The sequence below is a fragment of the Mastigoproctus giganteus genome, chromosome 8, assembly GCF_048544385.1.
Source record: "Mastigoproctus giganteus isolate SK-2022 chromosome 8, ASM4854438v1, whole genome shotgun sequence".
NCBI classification, from domain to species: Eukaryota; Metazoa; Arthropoda; class Arachnida; order Uropygi; family Thelyphonidae; genus Mastigoproctus; species Mastigoproctus giganteus.
The window spans coordinates 132930206-132949748 of record NC_143582.1 but is presented as its reverse complement, the minus strand read 5'-3'; the positions used below and the strand labels follow the sequence as shown (position 1 = coordinate 132949748).

General features: G+C 38.6%; 1 protein-coding gene across 3 annotated transcripts in view; it reads right to left on the bottom strand.

Annotated features, from left to right (window-relative positions):
• Positions 1 to 19543, bottom strand: part of LOC150081827 (LIM domain kinase 1-like) — a 360820-nt gene that overhangs the window by 187375 nt on the left and 153902 nt on the right. For all 3 annotated transcript variants that reach the window (XM_090378920.1, XM_090378921.1, XM_090378922.1), the window contains 3 exons: positions 17976 to 18170; positions 9603 to 9696; positions 3386 to 3609 (listed from right to left, as the gene is read on the bottom strand). In XM_090378920.1, coding sequence (XP_090235046.1) covers positions 3386 to 3609; positions 9603 to 9696; positions 17976 to 18170 — 513 coding nt within the window. The remainder of the gene's footprint in view (positions 1 to 3385; positions 3610 to 9602; positions 9697 to 17975; positions 18171 to 19543) is intronic.

Genomic DNA, 19543 nt, shown 5'->3' with positions numbered 1-19543 from the left:
TCTGATTAATCCCTTTCCTTCTAGAGTTTACATAGGAAAGAACTCTGCTGTTTTTCTGTGGTAGTTAGTTAGTTAGTCAGTTATTTGGTTTTTAGGAGAATTAGCACATAAGGCCATATTGCTCCAGGATATGCGGTGGTCATTCTCTGACCTTTCTGCATCCTCCATTTTTGGTGGTGACGGGCTCGAACCCCGGTCTAATTAAAAAACGTGTGCTACGCACTGCTGCTCCTCCCCACCTGGCTACGGAGGCGCCTTTTTCTTTATATCCTTTGCCAAAGATTTCTCATAATCTGCCTTTGCCTGCCTAATCTCCTTTGTGACTTGGTTACAGACCAGCTTATATCTATCATAGGCTTCCATGTCACCCATTAATTTATATGTATCCTATGCATTTTTCTTCTCTGCCACCTGTCTCATTAGTTCATCTGACATCCATTTAGGCCTAAATCTTGAACAATATTTCTTAGTTGGTATGTAAAGCCTAGTAGCTTCCAGGATAAATTCTTTGAATACCTCCCATTTTGAATTTTGTGTTGGTAACATCATCAGTTCGTTCCACCGTACAGAATTTAAATGCTGTCTCAGACCACCGTAGTCGCCCTTACGAAAGCAAAAACTCTTTCCTTTATCACTGATGGTAGTTACCTCTTTGAGTAAATCCCATTTCAGCACACTTCAGATCACTGCCACCTAGTGGCTCCTTTATCTGCAGGTGCTTAATAAATGAAGAATCAATACTGATAATCAGATCAAGAGTATTACCCCCCCCTAGTTGCCTCCTGAACATGCTGACGTAGAAAACAATCAACCAATAAATCCACAAAAGCTTTGCTAGTGTGTGACTGACCAACCCACAAATTCCAGTCAATATCCAGAAAATTAAAATCCCCCATTATAAGACTCTCTGATTTACTGGCCCACTCTATTTCCCTGTACAGTTTCTTATTATACTCATCAGAGTCATTAGGCCTATAACATACTCCTACTCTCAATTTTGATCTCCCAGTGCTCATGTCACACCAAACTGACTTAACACTGCACTGTCCAGTGATGTCGACTGGCTGCACTTCCTTGGATTTTATGTGTTTCTTAACTACCCCCTCCCTCCCTATCCTGCATATCCTTCCTGTACACATTGTACTCCCCAAATTCCAGTTCTGCATTCCTTATATCTGTGTGACACCACATCTCTGATATCCCAACAGTATCTTGATGTTTTGACCAACACATCAAATTCATCAAATTTATTTACCAACCTCCTAGCATTGGTGTATATACGCAAGTATACATGCACCTGTTCCTATTCTTAGCTACCCTAACACAACACATGTGTTTACTTGTTCTGCAATGACTCCCAAAAATCTCTGAAATACCCTGCATCTATTTTTCCAGGCTACTACTCATTCCAATAGAAGCAATGCAAGAATCGCTTTCACCTCTGCCAGTGGCTACTGTTAAACTATTTATCCGTGTATCCTCCCAAGCTAGCAGTTTTCCAACCCACCTAACACTGCCTTGATTGCATCAGCAATATTTTCTACATCCTTTCTATTTAAGTGTATCCTATCCCTACAGAAGCAGTCTCTCCTGTTAAGAAGTACAGACCAGGCTGAAAAAAATTCTACCTCTTGACCCCAAGGCTCTCATCATATACTCCCTCCTATCGTGTCTTGGCAGAATTGCAGAGACTTTCAATTTCAACCCTAATTCACAGCTTTTTTTCAACAGTGACCTGTAGTTGTTAAGTAATTCCGCCAGTCTCCTACTCTTAATATCATTAGTGCCGACGTGTTGTTGTTTGGTTTTTAGGAGCATTAGCAACTAAGGCCATATTTCTCCGGGGATATGCGGTGGTCATTCCCTGACTTTCTGCATCCTCCGTATTTGGTGGCTCATGGGCGCGAATGCCAGTCTAATCAAGAAGCATGTGCTACACACTGTTGCTCCTGTCCACCTGGCTACGGAGGTGCCTAGTGCCGACATGTACAACAATATCACCTTTTGTGCCCTTGAAAGATGATATCTGCTTTACGTCATCAACTTTGGCCCCTGGCAGACATACCCTGGTCCTGTTCCACCTATCCTTTTTACACACTATGTTACCCGTTTCGCTGACAACTACTAGTTCCTGTGGGACCAGCGCATTCTGCCTTAGTAGTTGACGCTGTGTTGCATGATGATCAAGTGCAAGTCTGGCATTGATGTGGGCAGCTGAGATCTTGAAGGGTCCCTCAATTTAGATCCTTCGAGAGCACCCCCCCCTCCTTCAAGCTTTCATATAGGCCCATAACTATGCTGAGTTTTCGCCTGATTTCCTCATACTCCTTATATCGTGAATGCAAAAAGACATTCCCTTGGCAATATCATGTACCGTACCTGATTGCTCAACAAACATGAAACAAGCACAGTGCATTTTAAAAGGCTGTGATTCAGAGGGCAACTGTCTCCCTCAGTTCTTCCCCGAGCCAAAGGACTCCTATTAGCTTGAGCCTTTTGATTTGCTGCTCTAGTCTGAGTCATGATTTCGATTCAATTTCAATAAAATTTCAATTCCAATACAAAATTATAACCCTAAACTTATATCCCAATGAAGTTATTACACTATATATCTATATATATTTTTGTTTTTTTTCAGTATTGAGTATTATCTCAGCATTTCGTTATATAACTTCCATATCAAGTTATGTATTAATTAATGATGTTACGTTTGTAAAATCTAAGTCGTTATATGTATTTAGTTAAAAAACAGGACAATTTAATTGACAATGAAGTTTAACAAGATTAATAAATTTTACTGATTTACTGATAATATTATATACTACACTATACTAAGCTAATGCTATCTAGTACAGGATATAACCTTGTATCATATAACAATGGCGGCAAGTTACAAACGGTAAATCTACGGACACTAAATATTATTTAACTTTCAAAATCTCTCTATCTAAATTTGGAATAAACCAAGGATCTTGGTTTTGGAAGTTTAAAACTTTGCCTGCACAAGGCTACCAATGTCATGTCACTCCCTTTGAAGCTTTTCACCCATGAAAAATTTCCTGAATATCCTTCTTCCTTTGTGCAGCTACTACAATGGCTACGTTCTTTCTCAATGTAGAAAAATAGGACTACAAAAAAGAATGTGCTTAAATTTTCCAGTTACATTTGATGACCTACTACAAGCAATGGTTATACAGCAACAAATTGCAGATCTCTACTGCCCAATATATGATAAAGATGCAGATGCTATCTTTATTTCAACACTGTGTTGACTGTAATAAACTCAGATGAGGAACTTATATGGCAATCTTTTATATGAAATACTGTTCTTCGCTCGTTTACATATTAAAAATCCTAAACAAATTTTAAATAATATGACACTGACCAGGCTAATAACCGTGGTAAAGATGATGATCGTTCCTTATTAACCTTTCCTTTTTTCAGCTGCCTTGAACGACCACCCAGATCATCTCTCTTCTTGTATATTCTCTCACGATCTACCCGAACATGTGATGGAAAAGGTAGTGAACGCTGATTGGTCACTGCATTTGGGTCATGTTCTATAGTGAGCTGTAAAACTTTCTTTGTTGATCGGATAAGCTCCTCAATCTAATAACAAACAGATATAAACAAAGGCAATTATGGCTTGGAAATTGTTACTAAAATAAAGGTAAAATTTTATTTAAAATGATTCTTTGGAAATCTTTAATTTTCTTCAAGTGAAAATTTTATAAGTTTAAAACTATTTCTTCAGTTCAATAATTAATCTACTGCAGTCATAACAAATGGATTATGTTAACCTAAGGTTTCACCTGGAGGGAGGGGAGGACAGAGAGTTGAAATAAAATGAAACCTGCCACTGCAAACACAATATAAACATAACAGATGAGATCACTGATTATTTATAGAGCAGAGTCAAAACATTTCAGAACTTGGAAAGAAGTGTTAAAGGATACAGTAGCTTCATTCATCTTTAATCTGTACATGCTGCGACATATATGGCTATATGTGATCACTGACTTTTCAAGCAAAGATTGCCCTTTTATATTTTCATATCTGTGCATGTTGGAATGTACATTGCTAACTATAATCATCAACTAGTTCATCCACTGTGTTGTATTGTGGGTTGTTGTGGAGTTTTTGGATGCACAAACTACTTGGGTTATAATGTCTGATAAAACCTTCTGAGGTTACCACAGATTTGTTCTGCTGTTGATATCAAGATTGGATGCAGTTCATGAGCATTAGCATTAGAAGAGGCATATGATGCAAGAAAGCAAGCTTATATAGCATCAGCCAAAAAAAAAAAAAAAAGTTCCCATTTCACTCATCCATTCACTCAAAATAATTGAGTAATCTGAATTAATCAAATTCAGTAATCTGAGAAAGAGGAAGAATCCCATCAGCACTGAGCTTGCACAGACCATTCAAGGCTTTAACACCTCAATTAGATCACCTTGCAGGTGCTTGGTCTTCAAACTCTGTAATTTGCAGAACTTAAGTCTTTCTTAGTAAGAACAACCCTTTGTTCCACTCACCAATCTTGTCGTTGCCCTTCTCCTAACTCATTCCTGCAGCTCTACATCGTTCTTAATATGAGGCCTCCAAACCTGTATGCAGTACTCTAGGTGTGGCCTAAACATTGATTTATACAAGGGGCCAATCGCCTCCATATCCCTGCTAGCAAAATTCCTGTATATCATTGACAAGGCACCATGAGATACTCATGCAGTCTGTCTTCGCTGCTCAAAAAACTTCATGTCTGACTGCAGTTACCACCAGGTCCTTTTCATTCTTTACTACCCTGATTGTAGTACCACACAGTTGGTACATTATCCTGCAGTTACTGCTACCCATATGCAGTAATTTTCATTTGTCAATGTTAAACTTCAGTTGCCATCTCCCAGCCCATCTGCTCAACTTTTCTAGATCCTGTTGCAGTAGTATACTATCATTACTGTCATTAACAACCCTGCCAATTTTCATATCGTCTGCAAACTTAGACATTAACCCTGATATACCTTCATCATTATCATTGACAAATACAGAAAACAACACTGAGCCCAACACCAAACCCTGGGGGACTCCACTAATAACATTAGGCCACGAAGAGCGGTGTCCATTGATTACTGTTCTCTGTCTTCCCCCACTCAACCACCCTTTTATCCATTGCAGAAACTTGCCCTTAATCCTACACTGCACCAATTTGGACAGTAATCTTCCATCTGCAACAGTATCAAAAGCTTTGCTAAAATCCAAGTATATGATATTAAAATTATTTTTTGCATTAAGTTCCTTTATGACCTCATCATAGTATCCAATCAAATTTGTCCGACAAGACTTACACTTAACAAATCCATGCTTTGTCTGAACTATAACTGCAGTCTTGTCTAGATGATCCTGCAGTGCTTCTTTAAACATTGACTCCATTATTTTCCTTGAAACAGAAGATAAACTAACAGGTCTGTAATTACTTGTGTCACCCTTTGTGAATTGGGGACATATTTGCATGTCTCCAGTCCATGGGGACCTCCCCTGAGTCCAAGGAAGCTTCCATAATTAGCTCCCATTATATTATAGGAGGCAGCAAAAGAAGCTTACTTCTTTTGCTGCCTCCTATAATATAACCAGATAGATGCCATCTATCTGGTTATATGTGCAATTTCAACCATTTTCATCAACTTTGCTCTCAGTTATTACAAAATCATTTAGCTCCCTGTTAGAGTCTGATAAGCTACTGGCCTCCAATTCCCTACAGACTTCCTCACGTGTGAATGCAGATGCAAAATACTCATTCAGTTTGTCAGTTACCACAGCAGTGTTCGTCAACAATCAAACCTTCAATATAATGTGGACCATTCTGATTCATCCCCTTCCTTCTAGAGTTTACATAAGTAAAGAAGCATTTTCTGTTTTCTTTGCATCCTTTGCCAAAGATTTTTCAAAATCTGCCTCACTTGGCTAACTTCACTTGGCTAACTGCCTTCACTTGATTACAGACTTGCTTATATCTCTCATAGTTTTCTGTGTCACCTGATAATTTATATGTATCCCATGCATTTTTCTTCTCTGCTACGAGTGTCATTAGCTCATCTGACATCCATTTAGACCTAAACTTTGAACAATATTTCTTAGTTGGGACAAAAAGCCTAGTAGCTTCCAGGATTACTTCCTTGAATTCTTCCCATTTAGAATTTGCTGTTGGTACCATCATTAGTTGACCTCATTGTATAGAAGTTAAAAACTGTCTGAGACCACTATAGTCACCTTTACAAAAGCAAAAAACCTTCTCTTTACCCCTGATAGTAGTTACATTTTTAAGTAAATCCCACATCAGCACACTGTTGTCACTGCCACCTAGTGGTTCCTTTATCTGCAGATAAAGCATGAATAATCACGCCTGAAAATCAGATCAAGAGTATTACTGTCTCTCTGGTTGCCTCTCTAGATTACTCCCACTCCCATCGTTCCTTTACTTCCAACTACCTCACAACGCACAGATTCTAAGCTGGTGGACATAACTTCAGACTCAGAAAAGCTCTTTTCATGCTCAGGCTGCTTTTAATAAGAAGCATGACCCATCCACTCCTTCTATCTTTCCTAAATACATTATAAATAAAAAATTGAGGCCATTATCAACCACTGCAGGATCGAAACCTCCGGAACAATTCATGCTGAGGGAAATGGACCATGATCTGCAACGCTGGTCCAGTGCAGATTGGCAGATTGACCATATTTAGAAGTCAGGGGCTTGAACCCTGGTCTACTCAAAGAGTGTGCTACTGCACACTTTGACCCATATCATCAGATAAATGCAAATCTATATTACCCTTCTCCCCTCTAACTAGCAGTGAACCTGTAAGGTATCTTCAATGATAATGACAAAAATTCTTGCACTACCTTTGGTAAAATGAATACCATCTCTACAAAATAGATTCCTTCTACCTACAAGGGCAGGCCACATTGATAAAAATTTCCTACTCACCAGAATCTTCCAGATTCCCTTGAGTCTTGAATTAGCATTAGTAGAGGCATATGATGCAAGAAAGCAAGCTTATGCAGCATCAGCCAAAGGAAAAAAAAAAATAAAATAACCACTTCCACTTCACCCCTCTGTTCATTCGAAATACCCGTCCAGCTGAGCCTTAAACTTATTTAGGCTATCAACTTCCACGACAAGGGATGGAAGTCTGTTCCACCAACCAACCACCCGCTGGCTAAAGGCAAATTTCCGCACGTCTATCCTACATCTGTCTTTCCTCAATTTGAATTTATGCCCTCTCAGGTGATTATTCTGAGCAAGAGGCAGAATCCCATCAGCATTGAGCATGCTCAAACCATTCAAGGCTTTATATACCTCTATCAGATCACCTCAATGGTGCCTAGTCTCCAGACACTGTAATTTGCAAAATTTAAGCCTTTCTTCATAAGAGCACCCCTTTGTTCCATTCACTAATCTTGTTGCCCTTCTCTGTACTCGTTCCAGCAGCTCTACATCCTTCTTGAAATGAGACCTCCAGGTCTGTACACAGTACTCTAGGTGTGGCCTGACCATTGCCTTATACAAGGGAATAATCACCTCCTTAGCCCTGCTCGAAAAATTCCTATATATCATTGACGATACACCATGAGTTACACTTGCAGCCCGTCTGCACTGCTCAGAGAACTTCATATCTGCCTGCACAACCACCCCCAGGTCCCTTTCATTCTCTACCACTGTCAGTGTAGTACCACAGAGTTGATACGTTGCTCTGGGATTGCTGTTTCCCATATGTAGTAATTTTGTCATTTGTCACTGCTCCAATTTGTGCAGCAGTCTTCCATGTGCAACAGTATCAAAAGCCTTTCTAAGATCCAAATATATAATATCAAAGTTATTCCCTGCATCCAGTTCTTTTGTGACTACATCATAGTATCCAATCAAATTGGTCAGGCAAGACCTGCCCTTAACAAAACCATGCTGCGTCTGAGCTATAACTGAATTCTTGTCTAGATGATCCTGCAGTGCCTCCATTAGTCTTTAACCAGTGCCTCCATTAGTTTTCTTGCAACTTCTCAACATAGCTGAAGAAGAAGAAGCAGCAGAGGGTTTGCTGCTATTTACTGCCTTAACTGTTTTCCAATATACCACTTTGGATAGATAGGATATGCTCAACTCAGCCTTAAGTCTCCATATTTCTTTCTCTTACTGCTGCTACAGGTATGCTTCTGAATATGCAGGGTGTTCTCCTTGGCAGTTAAAACACAGATTTTGGAGTGAAAAATCCCATGATTTCATGGGATTTTTCTGAGTACTGGGTGTTAATGAAATTAACACCCAGTACTCAGCTATAATGGAATTAGGAAACATTGGAGAGTTGAAAGTAAGAATAAAATTTTTAGTGGGTACCAGATTCCCATCCCCCACACAAATATTCAGTTTACAGCTGTAATTACTTGTGATAACGATGAGAATTAATAACAAATGATTTCTTCCTCGAATACATCAAGATGATCATTGTGAGATGATGCCATGAGACAAATTTAGTGTCTTATGACGACTACTATGATCAGAATTCTACCAATAAAGGTGCCTCGAAGAAACTGTTCTGAATGCTTGCCTTTCAATGTTGGTTTCTACTAAAATACTGTCGGAACACAGCCACTAACTGATTTCAGGTAATTCGCCAATCACTCCAAACTCTTCTGAATAAAGAAAGGTGACATCAGCTTTATTGACTTTTTGCTAGTGGAATGAATTTCCAGGAAGTCTTCAGTGTTGGTCCTGGTATTTCTTCTGTCCTGGACTTTTTTTTTCTGCAGTGGTAGTATTATTATCAGAATTGTATTCCGCTAGGGATCATGTTGGGATTCCAAAAGAAGAATTTAGTTTATCAGGATTCGTGTGGTTTTTACTGTTTGGGTTCAGTGCTTTAGGTTTTGCACCCACCACCCAGAAAGTAATAAATGCACTTAGAATTAGGAGTCCAGGGCTCCCACTCTCATAGGCAAACTCACAAGATGAACCTCAGCAAGCCAGCTCAAGACCTCCTGCCTTGTCCGAGCAAGTGCCAAAGTGGTGTGCCGAAGCTTGCCTCTTCTGGTCACATGGAATGGGAATGCCAGATTCCTATGGTGTTAGCCTGTGGGCACTGGATCCAGAGTTGCTAATATGGATGATCAGCAGTCACTGTGAGGGTTCCTCACAATGTACAGATGCCTCACAATGCCAAGTGGATAAACAAATTTAGAAGCATTATGTAAAGTCGCTTCAGCAGGAATTCAGATATGCAAAGATGGTATTTAGAGATCACCTGCAGTGGTAGTAATAATAATATATCACCAGTTCTGAGAAATTAAATTTACATTTCTTTTAAATGGGTTAGGATTTTCTGTGAGAAATTTATTTTTCAAAAACTTTTTTTAAAAATATATTCAAAATATGGTATCATTATAGAATGTACTCATTATACTAATATACCTTACTATATTCTAGTAAGATATTCTATATTCTATTATACTGTTTTAGTATAATGAAAATGTACTGACTATACTAATATCTTACAAGTTTCGTGAACAACAAAAATGTCAGAAATGCCAGAGCAGAAAACACATCAACTTACCTCCTCAATAGACTGATTTTTCACAAGCGTTCCATTAACTTCAAGGATTCGGTCACCTACATGCAGTGACATCAAATCTGGATTCATGTCTAAGCTAAATAAATAAGAATTTGAGTGTATAAATCAGAACTATGATGCTCAATACATTCTACAATGATTTCAATATTTCTAGAAGAATAAGAGAAATTTACCTCAATAGGATACACAGAACACTTCCGTATGCAACTCTCCAGAAATTAAGATGAATACAACATTAACCCAAAATGATTACAGTAAAAACTAATAATTTGAAAATAAATAAAAAACAATTAAAAAATCAATTGAACACAATATGGATGGTAAACATTAATAGAATTCTCATGTAATTTAATTTTGACAGTTTCTGCAATTAATAGTCTCGTATAATTATATTGGACACTTAAATATTTTAGCTTTGTTCAATAAAAATGTAGGTTTTTCATAAATGGCACGAAAGACTAATTCTGGAACCGCTGAAGGAGAAGCACGAACTGAGGATGCATGCTGTTTAACTCTAAAATTCAGCGGAAATTGCATCGATCCTTGGTAAGACAAGTCACAATCACTGCAAGAAATATTGTATGCCAGGTCATTTATTTGTGTTGTAAAGGAGGAAAGGATTGAGTGATTGTTCAGTACAGTGTGGAATTTCTGTACTGATCTAGCCACAATCTTAAATTCGGCATCTTTAAAGAATAGGTTAAGCTTTTTGTGCAACTGTTCAACATATAGGACAGAAATAAAGTATTTATTAATGTTACTATTGTTAGTTGTTGTAGTTTTTTTTCTTCCCTATCTTTAGTTGGCATGGATGCAAGAATACATGTGAACAGGCAAAGTTTTTACAGCTCCAGAAAATAGAGAAGTTTTTGCTTTTTTATTGACTTTAATTGGCATATAATAATTTATTTTTTAGAGTTGCTTTATATTCCTAGTAATAATACTTTAGTTTAAATTGAATTTATATAGAGATTTTGTTTGTTGTTGTTTGTTATTTGGTTTTTAGGAGCATTAGCAACTAAGGCCATATTACTCCGGGATATGCGGTGGTCATTCCCTGACCTTTCCGCATCCTCCGTATTCGGTGGTGACGGGCTCGAACCCCGGTCTAATCAAGAAGCGTGTGCTACGCACTGCTGCTCCTTCCCACCTGGCTACGGAGGTGCCTAGAGATTTTGTAGGATATTACTTAGTATCGGTAAGGGTATCAAATCCATGGGTGGACAGGTTTCGCAGCTCCCGCGAACGAAAAGTTTTTAATTATACTTAGCCGCTTTATTGACTTAATTGTTAGATTAAATTATTTTCTATAAGTAGCTTATAGACATAATCAAGCTCCGTGGTTATTTTTAATTTAGATAGCGCGATTTGGAAAGTAAATAATACCTTATGTCCGTAGATTAACCGTTCGTAACTTGCTGCCATTGTTATACGATACGTGGACTAGTGCAAGGTTTAACGGAAAACAAGGTAGCGAGTATAGTAGTATCAATTAATAAGTAAAATTTATTAATCTTATTAAATTTCATTGTTGATTGAATTGTACTTTTTTTTAACTAAATAATTATGGCGACCTAGTTATTACAAACGTAACATCATAAATTAATACATATAAGTTGACAGGGAATAAGAAAGTCAAATAACGTAACTTGGAGATAATATTCGATACCGAAATACATATATATATATATATATATATATATATATATATATATAGTGTTATAACTGCATTGGAATATAGGTTTAGGGTTATATTTTGTATTGGAATTTTAATGAACTTAAATAGAAAGCATGACTATAACCAGAGCAGCAAAGCAAAAGGCTCAAACTAGTGGAAGTGCTGTGGCTCAGGGGAGAACTGAGGGGGGACGGTTGTCCTCTGAATCACAGTCTATTGAAATACACTGTTTGTTTGATGTTTGCGGAGGCATCAGGAATGGGACATAATATTGCCAAGGGGAATGCCTTTGTGTGTGCACGATGTAAGGAGTGCGAGGAAATCAGGCGCCAACTCGGCATTGTTATGGGCTTATATGAGAGCTTGAAGGACAAGGTAGATGCCCTCGAAGGATTTAAATTGAGGGGTGATTCAAGCTTAAGCTGCCCACATCAATGCCAGAGCTTGCACTTGAACATCAAGCAACATAGCGGCAACACCCAAGGCAGAATGCGCTGGTCCCAAAGGAATTGGTTGTTGTAGGTGATGACTCTATCGTCAGGGAAACGAGGACCATACTGTGCAAAAAAGGATAGACGGAACAGGACCAGGGTATATCTGCAAGGGGCATAGGTTGATGACTGTAGGGCAGATATCATCCTTAACAATATATCAAAGATATCAACAATATCACAAAGGGTGACATTGTTGTACAAGTTGGCACAAATGATAATAAGAGTAGAAGACCGGCAGAATTACTTAAGAAATAAAAGACAATGCTGAAAAAAGCCGTGAGTTAGGGTTGAATTTGAAAGTGTCTGCAATTCTGCTCAGACATGATAGGAGGGAGTATATGATGAGAGCCTTGTCGATCATTTCTGCCATGGAGAGATTGTGCAAGGCTCAAGGGGTAGAATTTTTCTCAGCCTGGTCTGTGCTTGTTAACAAGAGAGACTGCTTCTACAGGGATGGGATTCACTTAAATAGAAAGGGTGCAAGAATATTTGCTGATGCTATTGAAGCAGAACTAGGTGGGTCAGAAAACTGCTAGCTTGTAGGGATACATGGACTAATAGATTAACAGTAGACGCTGGCAGAGGTAAAAGTGATTCTTGCACTACTTCTATTGAAATGCAATTGAGCAGCAGCCTGGAAACAAGGCAATGGGAATTTCCAGGACTGCTGGGAGTCATAGTGGAACAAGTAAATACATGGGCTGTGTTAGGGTAACTAAGGGTAGAAACAGGTTCATGTATACTGGCATGTACACCAATGCTAGGAGTATAGTTAATAAATTCAATGAGCTTGAAGTGTTAGTCAACAGATCAAATGCAGATACTGTTGGGATATCAGAGACATGGTTTCACACAGACAAGCAGTGCAGAACTGGAATTTGGGGAGTACAATGTGTACAGAAAGGATAGACAGGACAGGAAGGGAGGAGGGGTTATGCTGTTAGTGAAGAAGCACAAAATCTAAGGAACTGCATTCAATTGATGTGGGTGGACAATGCAATGCTGAGTCTGTTTGGTGTGACATAAGCACTAGGAAAGGAAAAATGACAGTAGGTGTGTGTTATAGGCCTAATGACTCTGATGAGTATAATGTGCAATTGTGCAGAGAAACAGAGTGGGCCAGTAAATCAGAGTGTCTTATAAATGGGGGATTTTAATTTCCCGGATTTTGAGGGTTGGTCACTCACACACTAGCAAGGCTTTTGTGTATTTACTGGATGATTGTTTTCTACAGCAGCATGTTCGGCAGGCAACTAGAGGGCGTAATACTCTTGATCTGATTATCAGTAGTGATTCTTTGTGCATTAAGAATCTGCAGATAAAGGTACCACTAGGTGGCAGTAATCACACTCTGCTGAAGAGGGATTTACTCAAAGAGGTAACTACCATCAGGGGTAAAGGGAAGGTTTTTTTCTTTCGTAAAGGCGACTACGGTGGTCTGAGACAGTATTTAAAATCTATACAGTGGAACCAACTGATCATGTTACCAACAGCAAATTCAAAATGGGAAGCATTCAAAGATTTAACTTTGGAAGCTATTAGGCTTTTCATACCAAAAAGGAAATATTGTTCAAGATTTAGGCCTAATGGATGTCAGATGAGCTAATGAGACATATGGCAGAGAAGAAAAATGTGACAGGGAAGAAAAATGCATGGGATACATATAAATTAACATGTGACACAGAAGCCTATGATACATATAAGCTGGTCTGTAACCAAGTTATAAAGAAGGTTAGGCAGGAAAAGACAGATTACAAGAAATTTTTGGCAATGGATGCAAATAAAAACAGCAGAGTTCTTTACGTCTGTAAACAATAAAAGGAAGGGGATGAATCAGATTGGTCCACTTGATATCGATGGTTCAACTGTTGATGATCCTGCTCAGGTAGCTAACAAACTAAATGAATATTTTAGTATCGACATTCACACGTGAGGAGTTATTCAGGGAGGGGAATGCCAAAGGTGTATTCAACTCTGGCAGTAATCTAGATAATCTTGTAATAACTGACAGTAAAGTGGAGGAGAAATTGTTGAAGATAAATATAAGAAAGGCACCTGGGATTGATGGCATCTATCCACTAATATTAAAGGAGGCAGCAAAGGAAGTAAGCAAACCCTTAGCCATAATTATGAGAGTTTCCTTGGACTCATGGGAGGTACCCATGGACTGGAGATGTGCAAATGTGACCCCAATCCACAAAGGAGGATCAAAGGGAGACACAGGTAATTACAGACCTATTAGTTTAACTTTTGTTCCAGGGAAATTAATGGAGCCACTGGTTGAAGAAGGATTGCAGGATCGTAGACAAGACTTCAGTTACAGCTCGGACATGGCATGGGTTTGTTAAGGGGAAGTCTTGTCTGACTATTTTGATTGGATACTATGATGTAGTCACAAAGGAACTGGATGCAAAGAATAACTTTGATATCATATATTTGGATCTTAGAAAAGCCCTTGAAACTGTTGCAAAATTGGAGCAGTGTGGCATTGGAGGCAAATTGCTGCTATGGATAAAGGGATGGCTGAATGGGAGAAGACAGAGTGGTAATCAATGGACACTGCTCTTCTTGGAGTCCCATAGGGTTCGTCGTTGGGTCCATTGTTGTTTTTCTATATTCATTATTGATATTGATGATGGCTTAATATCAGGCTTAATGTCCAAATTTGCAGACGATGGGAAATCGGCAGGGTTTTTAATGACACTAACGACAGTACACTGCTGCAACAGGATCTAGAAAAGTTGAGCAGATGGGCTGAGAGGTGGCAAATGAAGTTTAACATTGACAAATGTAAAAAGTACTACATATGGGAAGCAGTAATCCCAGAGTAAGGTATCAACTCTGTGGTACCACACTGACAATGGTAGAGAATGAAAAGGACCTGGGGGTAATTGTGCATGCAGATATAAAGTTTTCTGACAGTGTGGACGGGCTGCAAGAGTAGCTCATAGTGTCTTGTCAATGATGTACAGGAATTTTTCTAGCAGGGATAAGGAGGTGATTATCCCCTTGTATAAGGCAAAGGTAAGGCCATACCTTGAGAACTGTTTAAAGGTCCAGAGGTCTCATTTTAAGAAGAATGTAGAGCTTTTGAAACGGGTACAGAGAAGGGCAACAAGATTAGTGAATGGAACAAAGGATTGCTCTTACGAAGAAAGGCTTAAGTTTTGCAAATTACAGTGTCTGGAGACTAGGCACCGGCAAGGTGATCTGATAGAGGTGTATAAAGCCTTGAATGGTTTGAGCATGCTCAATGCTGATGGGATTCTGCCTCTTGCTCAGAATAATCACCTGAGAGGGCATAAATTCAAATTGAGGAAAGACAGATGTAGGATAGATGTGCGGAAATTTGCCTTTAGCCAGTGGGTGGTCAATTGGTGGAACAAACTTCCATCTGTCGTAGAAGTTGATAGCTTAAATAGATTCAAGGCAGAACTTGACAAACATTTGGAGCGAGTGGATAGGTGAAATAAGGGATTTTTTTTTTTTTTTTGTGGCTGATGGGTGTCTCAAAAATTTTGGTACTCATGTTTAGGGGAGGTAGGTAACACCTAAATGAATGTGAATCGCATAGGAACCCATAACCGGAAACGTCACGGGAAATTAGTAGCAGAGGCACAAGAAGCAGAAATAACACAAGACAGTAATTAGTGACAAACATTTATTTGACATAATATTAACAATGGGGTACGAGATGGATACATTTCATTATTTTACGACAGATGCTCGAAGATTCTACCATGAGACGCGATGCATGCGTGACACCGACGCAGCATGGATTGACAGACACGGTCGAACACACCTGGAGTTTCTTTGACAGTAGCAACAGCACAGACGAGTCTCGCCACGAGATCCATTTCCGTCTCCACAGGCGATTCATACATGATAGATTTGAGGGCCCCCGCACAGAAAGAAATCAAGGCTCGATAAATCAGGTGAACGTGGGGGGCCAGGCAATGGGTCCACCACAGCCAATCCATCGACGCCTGTTCAAATGGTCACGAACAACACCTTTCATAATGGGCAGGTGCCCCGTCATGTTGAAACCAAACGTTGCGTCTCACATTTGCTGGAGCATCGTCAAGTAACCCTGGCAGAACTTGTTCAAGAAATATCCGATATTTGGTGGAGTTCATGCGGGATGGTAACAGGTATGTGCCGACTAACCAGTCACCGACCATACCTGGCCACATGTTTATTGTGAAGCGATGTTGTGCCGCATGGGGGATGAACACCGTGTGGGTTGTTCGTGAGCCCACACATGAGCATTATACTGATTGAATAAGCCTTCCCGAGTGAAATAAGCCTCATCCGTGAACAAAACATAGGCTGGAAAATTAGAAAAACTTTCTAAGAAAAACCACTGTGCAAAAGCCACACATGCAGGATGATCTTGGGGGAGCAGTAACTGAATGCTTTGGAGATGAAAGGGGTGTAAGGAATCGTCGAGCCAGACACGCTGTACATTGCAACGAGACACTCCTAAGGCAGAGGCAACAGCACGTGTGCTGGTAGTAGGATTATTCTGGATGGCATTCAACACACTTTATTCCATTGCGGGAGTTCGCGTCGAACGTGGTCTGCCTGCATTACTCCTGTTACCTCTAAATGAGCCATAATTGCTCAAATTTTGATGCAGAACGCGCAAACAAATGGTGGTCCAGTACATGTTTGTCTGGGAAGCGTTCTCCATAAATTCGATGAGCGGCTCATCCATTGCCCTCCGCTAATCCATACACTAGGTGCATGTCTGCCAGCTCACAGTTCGCATATCGATGCATGCTCTTCATGCGGCGACTACTGCTTGAATGAGTAAACCAAAAATTTTCCCTCTCACGAACTAATGAACAGCGCCATCTACCGACTTACAGTGATGTTTCCGGTTATGGGTTCCTATGCGATTCACATTCCTTTAGATGTTACCTACCTCCACTAAACGTTTGTACTAATATTTTTGAGACACCTTATATATATATGCAATACTGCAAAAAAGGAGAAAGAAAAGTTTGCAGATAGTGAAGAGGAAATGTACAAGGAAATGCCAATTCCTACATTTGGAGAGGCAGTTTGTGACTTTGAGGATGTCCAAAAATAAGTGTTTAAACTATCATAATGCAGCCAGATCAATTTCACCGACTAGACAGATAACTGCTCTTCATCTGATAACAAGAAAAAAAAGCAGACCTCTCCCGGTTTATTTTAAAATAATGATATTCCTAGTATGTATAAAAATACTTCAATTTTAATTAACAATGGCAATAAATTTTTATTACATTGAACACTAGTTTGAATTTGGGGTGGTGCCCCTAAAACCTCTCTCAGGCTTCTTGATTCCATTCAGACGAGGGCAGTTAGGTTAATTAATGATTCGTCTCTAACAGAATCTCTCCACTAGCTCTCTCATAGACATACTGTTTCTGCTGCATGCCTCTTCTACAGATAGTTCCATGGGCACTGTTCTTCTGAATTGGCTTCTATAATTCCCGCTCTCTCTCTCTCTTTCAAAATAGTCCAAACACGTGCCGCCACCAGCCAACATCCATTTACTGTCGAACTTCAAACTCACAGAACCAACTTTTCATCTTCCTCGTTTATTCATTCAACTGCCGTTTTCTGGAACAACCTTCCTTCATACGTATTTCCTGAAAATTACAATCTACAGAAGTTCAAGTCCAATATCAACAAATATCTTCTTTCGTCTTCTCAACCTCCAACCCACGCACGGTACTAAGTACTATAGGTTCTCATAAAAAAAAAAAAAAAGAAAAAAAAAAAAAGAAAAAAAAAAAAAGAAAAAAAAAAAAAAGAAAAAAAAAAAAGAAAAAAAAAAAAGAATAAAGTGTACCATGCTGTTGTATGTTTCCTATTTTTATTAGGTTAAAACAAGTATTTGTGATTAGTAATGGAGTGTTTCTTTCTGCTTGTTTTATATATAACCACGATTAAAGAATTTTCTCAACTTTCAAATTTTCAAGTACTCAAATTTTGTACAAAAAAGCAAACCTTAAATAGAGCTTGTACTGTATCATTACCTAACGAATGGAGACTAGACATTTCTACCATTCAACCCAGTACATTTCCTAGGTGATGCCATTCGTAATCCACATTTCAGTATGTGAAATATTATACATAACATAAATATGATAATAACTAAAAAATTTTAGCAAAAATTTATCTACTTACTCCACAATGTGTACCCCTAACAGCAGCCCATCATTAATATTAATGGATGAATTCTGTGAACTAAGAGATAATTTGATACACCTTTGATAGCCATTTTCATTTGCAGGTATTTCCACTAATTGAATACTATGTGGATGCTTCTGAAATATGGAATGTTTGCTTAATGGCTGCATTTGCCGTTTATAGCACACACCACTATAGAGAGAAAAAGGAAAAATAAAAAGTCAGATGGTGCAAAAATCGAACTATATAAGCTATAAGAAATCAGCACATAAAAATTCTACTCAAGTTTATAAACACAAAATGGGTAAACTTCATAGAAAATTTAAGTGAAAAAAAAAGTTACCACATTTTTATGATTAGGGGTTCAGGTCAATAGCATATATCACTAAATAGAGGAAAAATTTTAAAAGAAATCGGCGTACAAAACTGAACTACACAAGTCATAAGAAATCACAATAAAAATTCTATTTAAGCTTATAAGCACAAAACAATAAATTTATTTATTATTTTTAATTTTTTATGAAAACAACAAACACAAAAGGTATTAGAACCTACAGTACTAATATTGTGCAGGGATTGAAGGCTGAGAAGACAGAAGTATATGATAATGTTAGACAAATTTCTGTAATTTTTCTGTAGATTGTAATTTTCTGGAAATACATGTGCAGGAGGGTTGTTCCAAAGAACAGAAATAGACAAGACAAATGAAAAGAAAAAAGTTAGTGCTGTCATCTTGAAGTTGGATAGTGAATGAATGCAGACTGGTTACAGCATGCATTCAGAAGAAAGTTGGGGAATTAAAGATACCAATTCAGAGGAACGCTACCCATAGAAAATGCATACAGCAGAAAATGTATGCCTTTTCTATAGTCATCTGAAACCCTCTACTGTCAATCTATGAGACAGAGTTGAGAAACTTAGATGGGCCATTAATTGTAGTCATTAATGTGCTACTATCAACAAGATTTCCAGTCAATGGAAGAAGGTCATTAATAGACCAGATTATAAATAATTAATATAAAAGATTAAAGAGTGGGAGAAAGAAGAGAACCTTGTGGAACACCAGCATTACTAGTGAAATCAAAAGACAGAGCTGATTACTATGGGACTGAACAATAACAGATCACAGGGTATCCAATTCTGAAAAACAATTGGCTAACCATAAGACTTTCACCAAGCATAATCAAACGAATTAGAAATACGGAACAAAAATGCCTGAGCAAATTTTTCCACTGAATTCATCCAAAGATGGTAACATAAATCAATAGCATTAGCATTAGTAGAGGCATTTGATGCAAGAAAGCAAGCTTATGCAGCATCAGCCAAAGGAAAAAAAAAAATAAAATAACCACTTCCACTTCACCCCTCTGTTCATTCGAAATACCCGTCCAGCTGAGCCTTAAACTTATTTAGGCTATCAACTTCCACGACAAGGGATGGAAGTCTGTTCCACCAACCAACCACCCGCTGGCTAAAGGCAAATTTCCGCACGTCTATCCTACATCTGTCTTTCCTCAATTTGAATTTATGCCCTCTCAGGTGATTATTCTGAGCAAGAGGCAGAA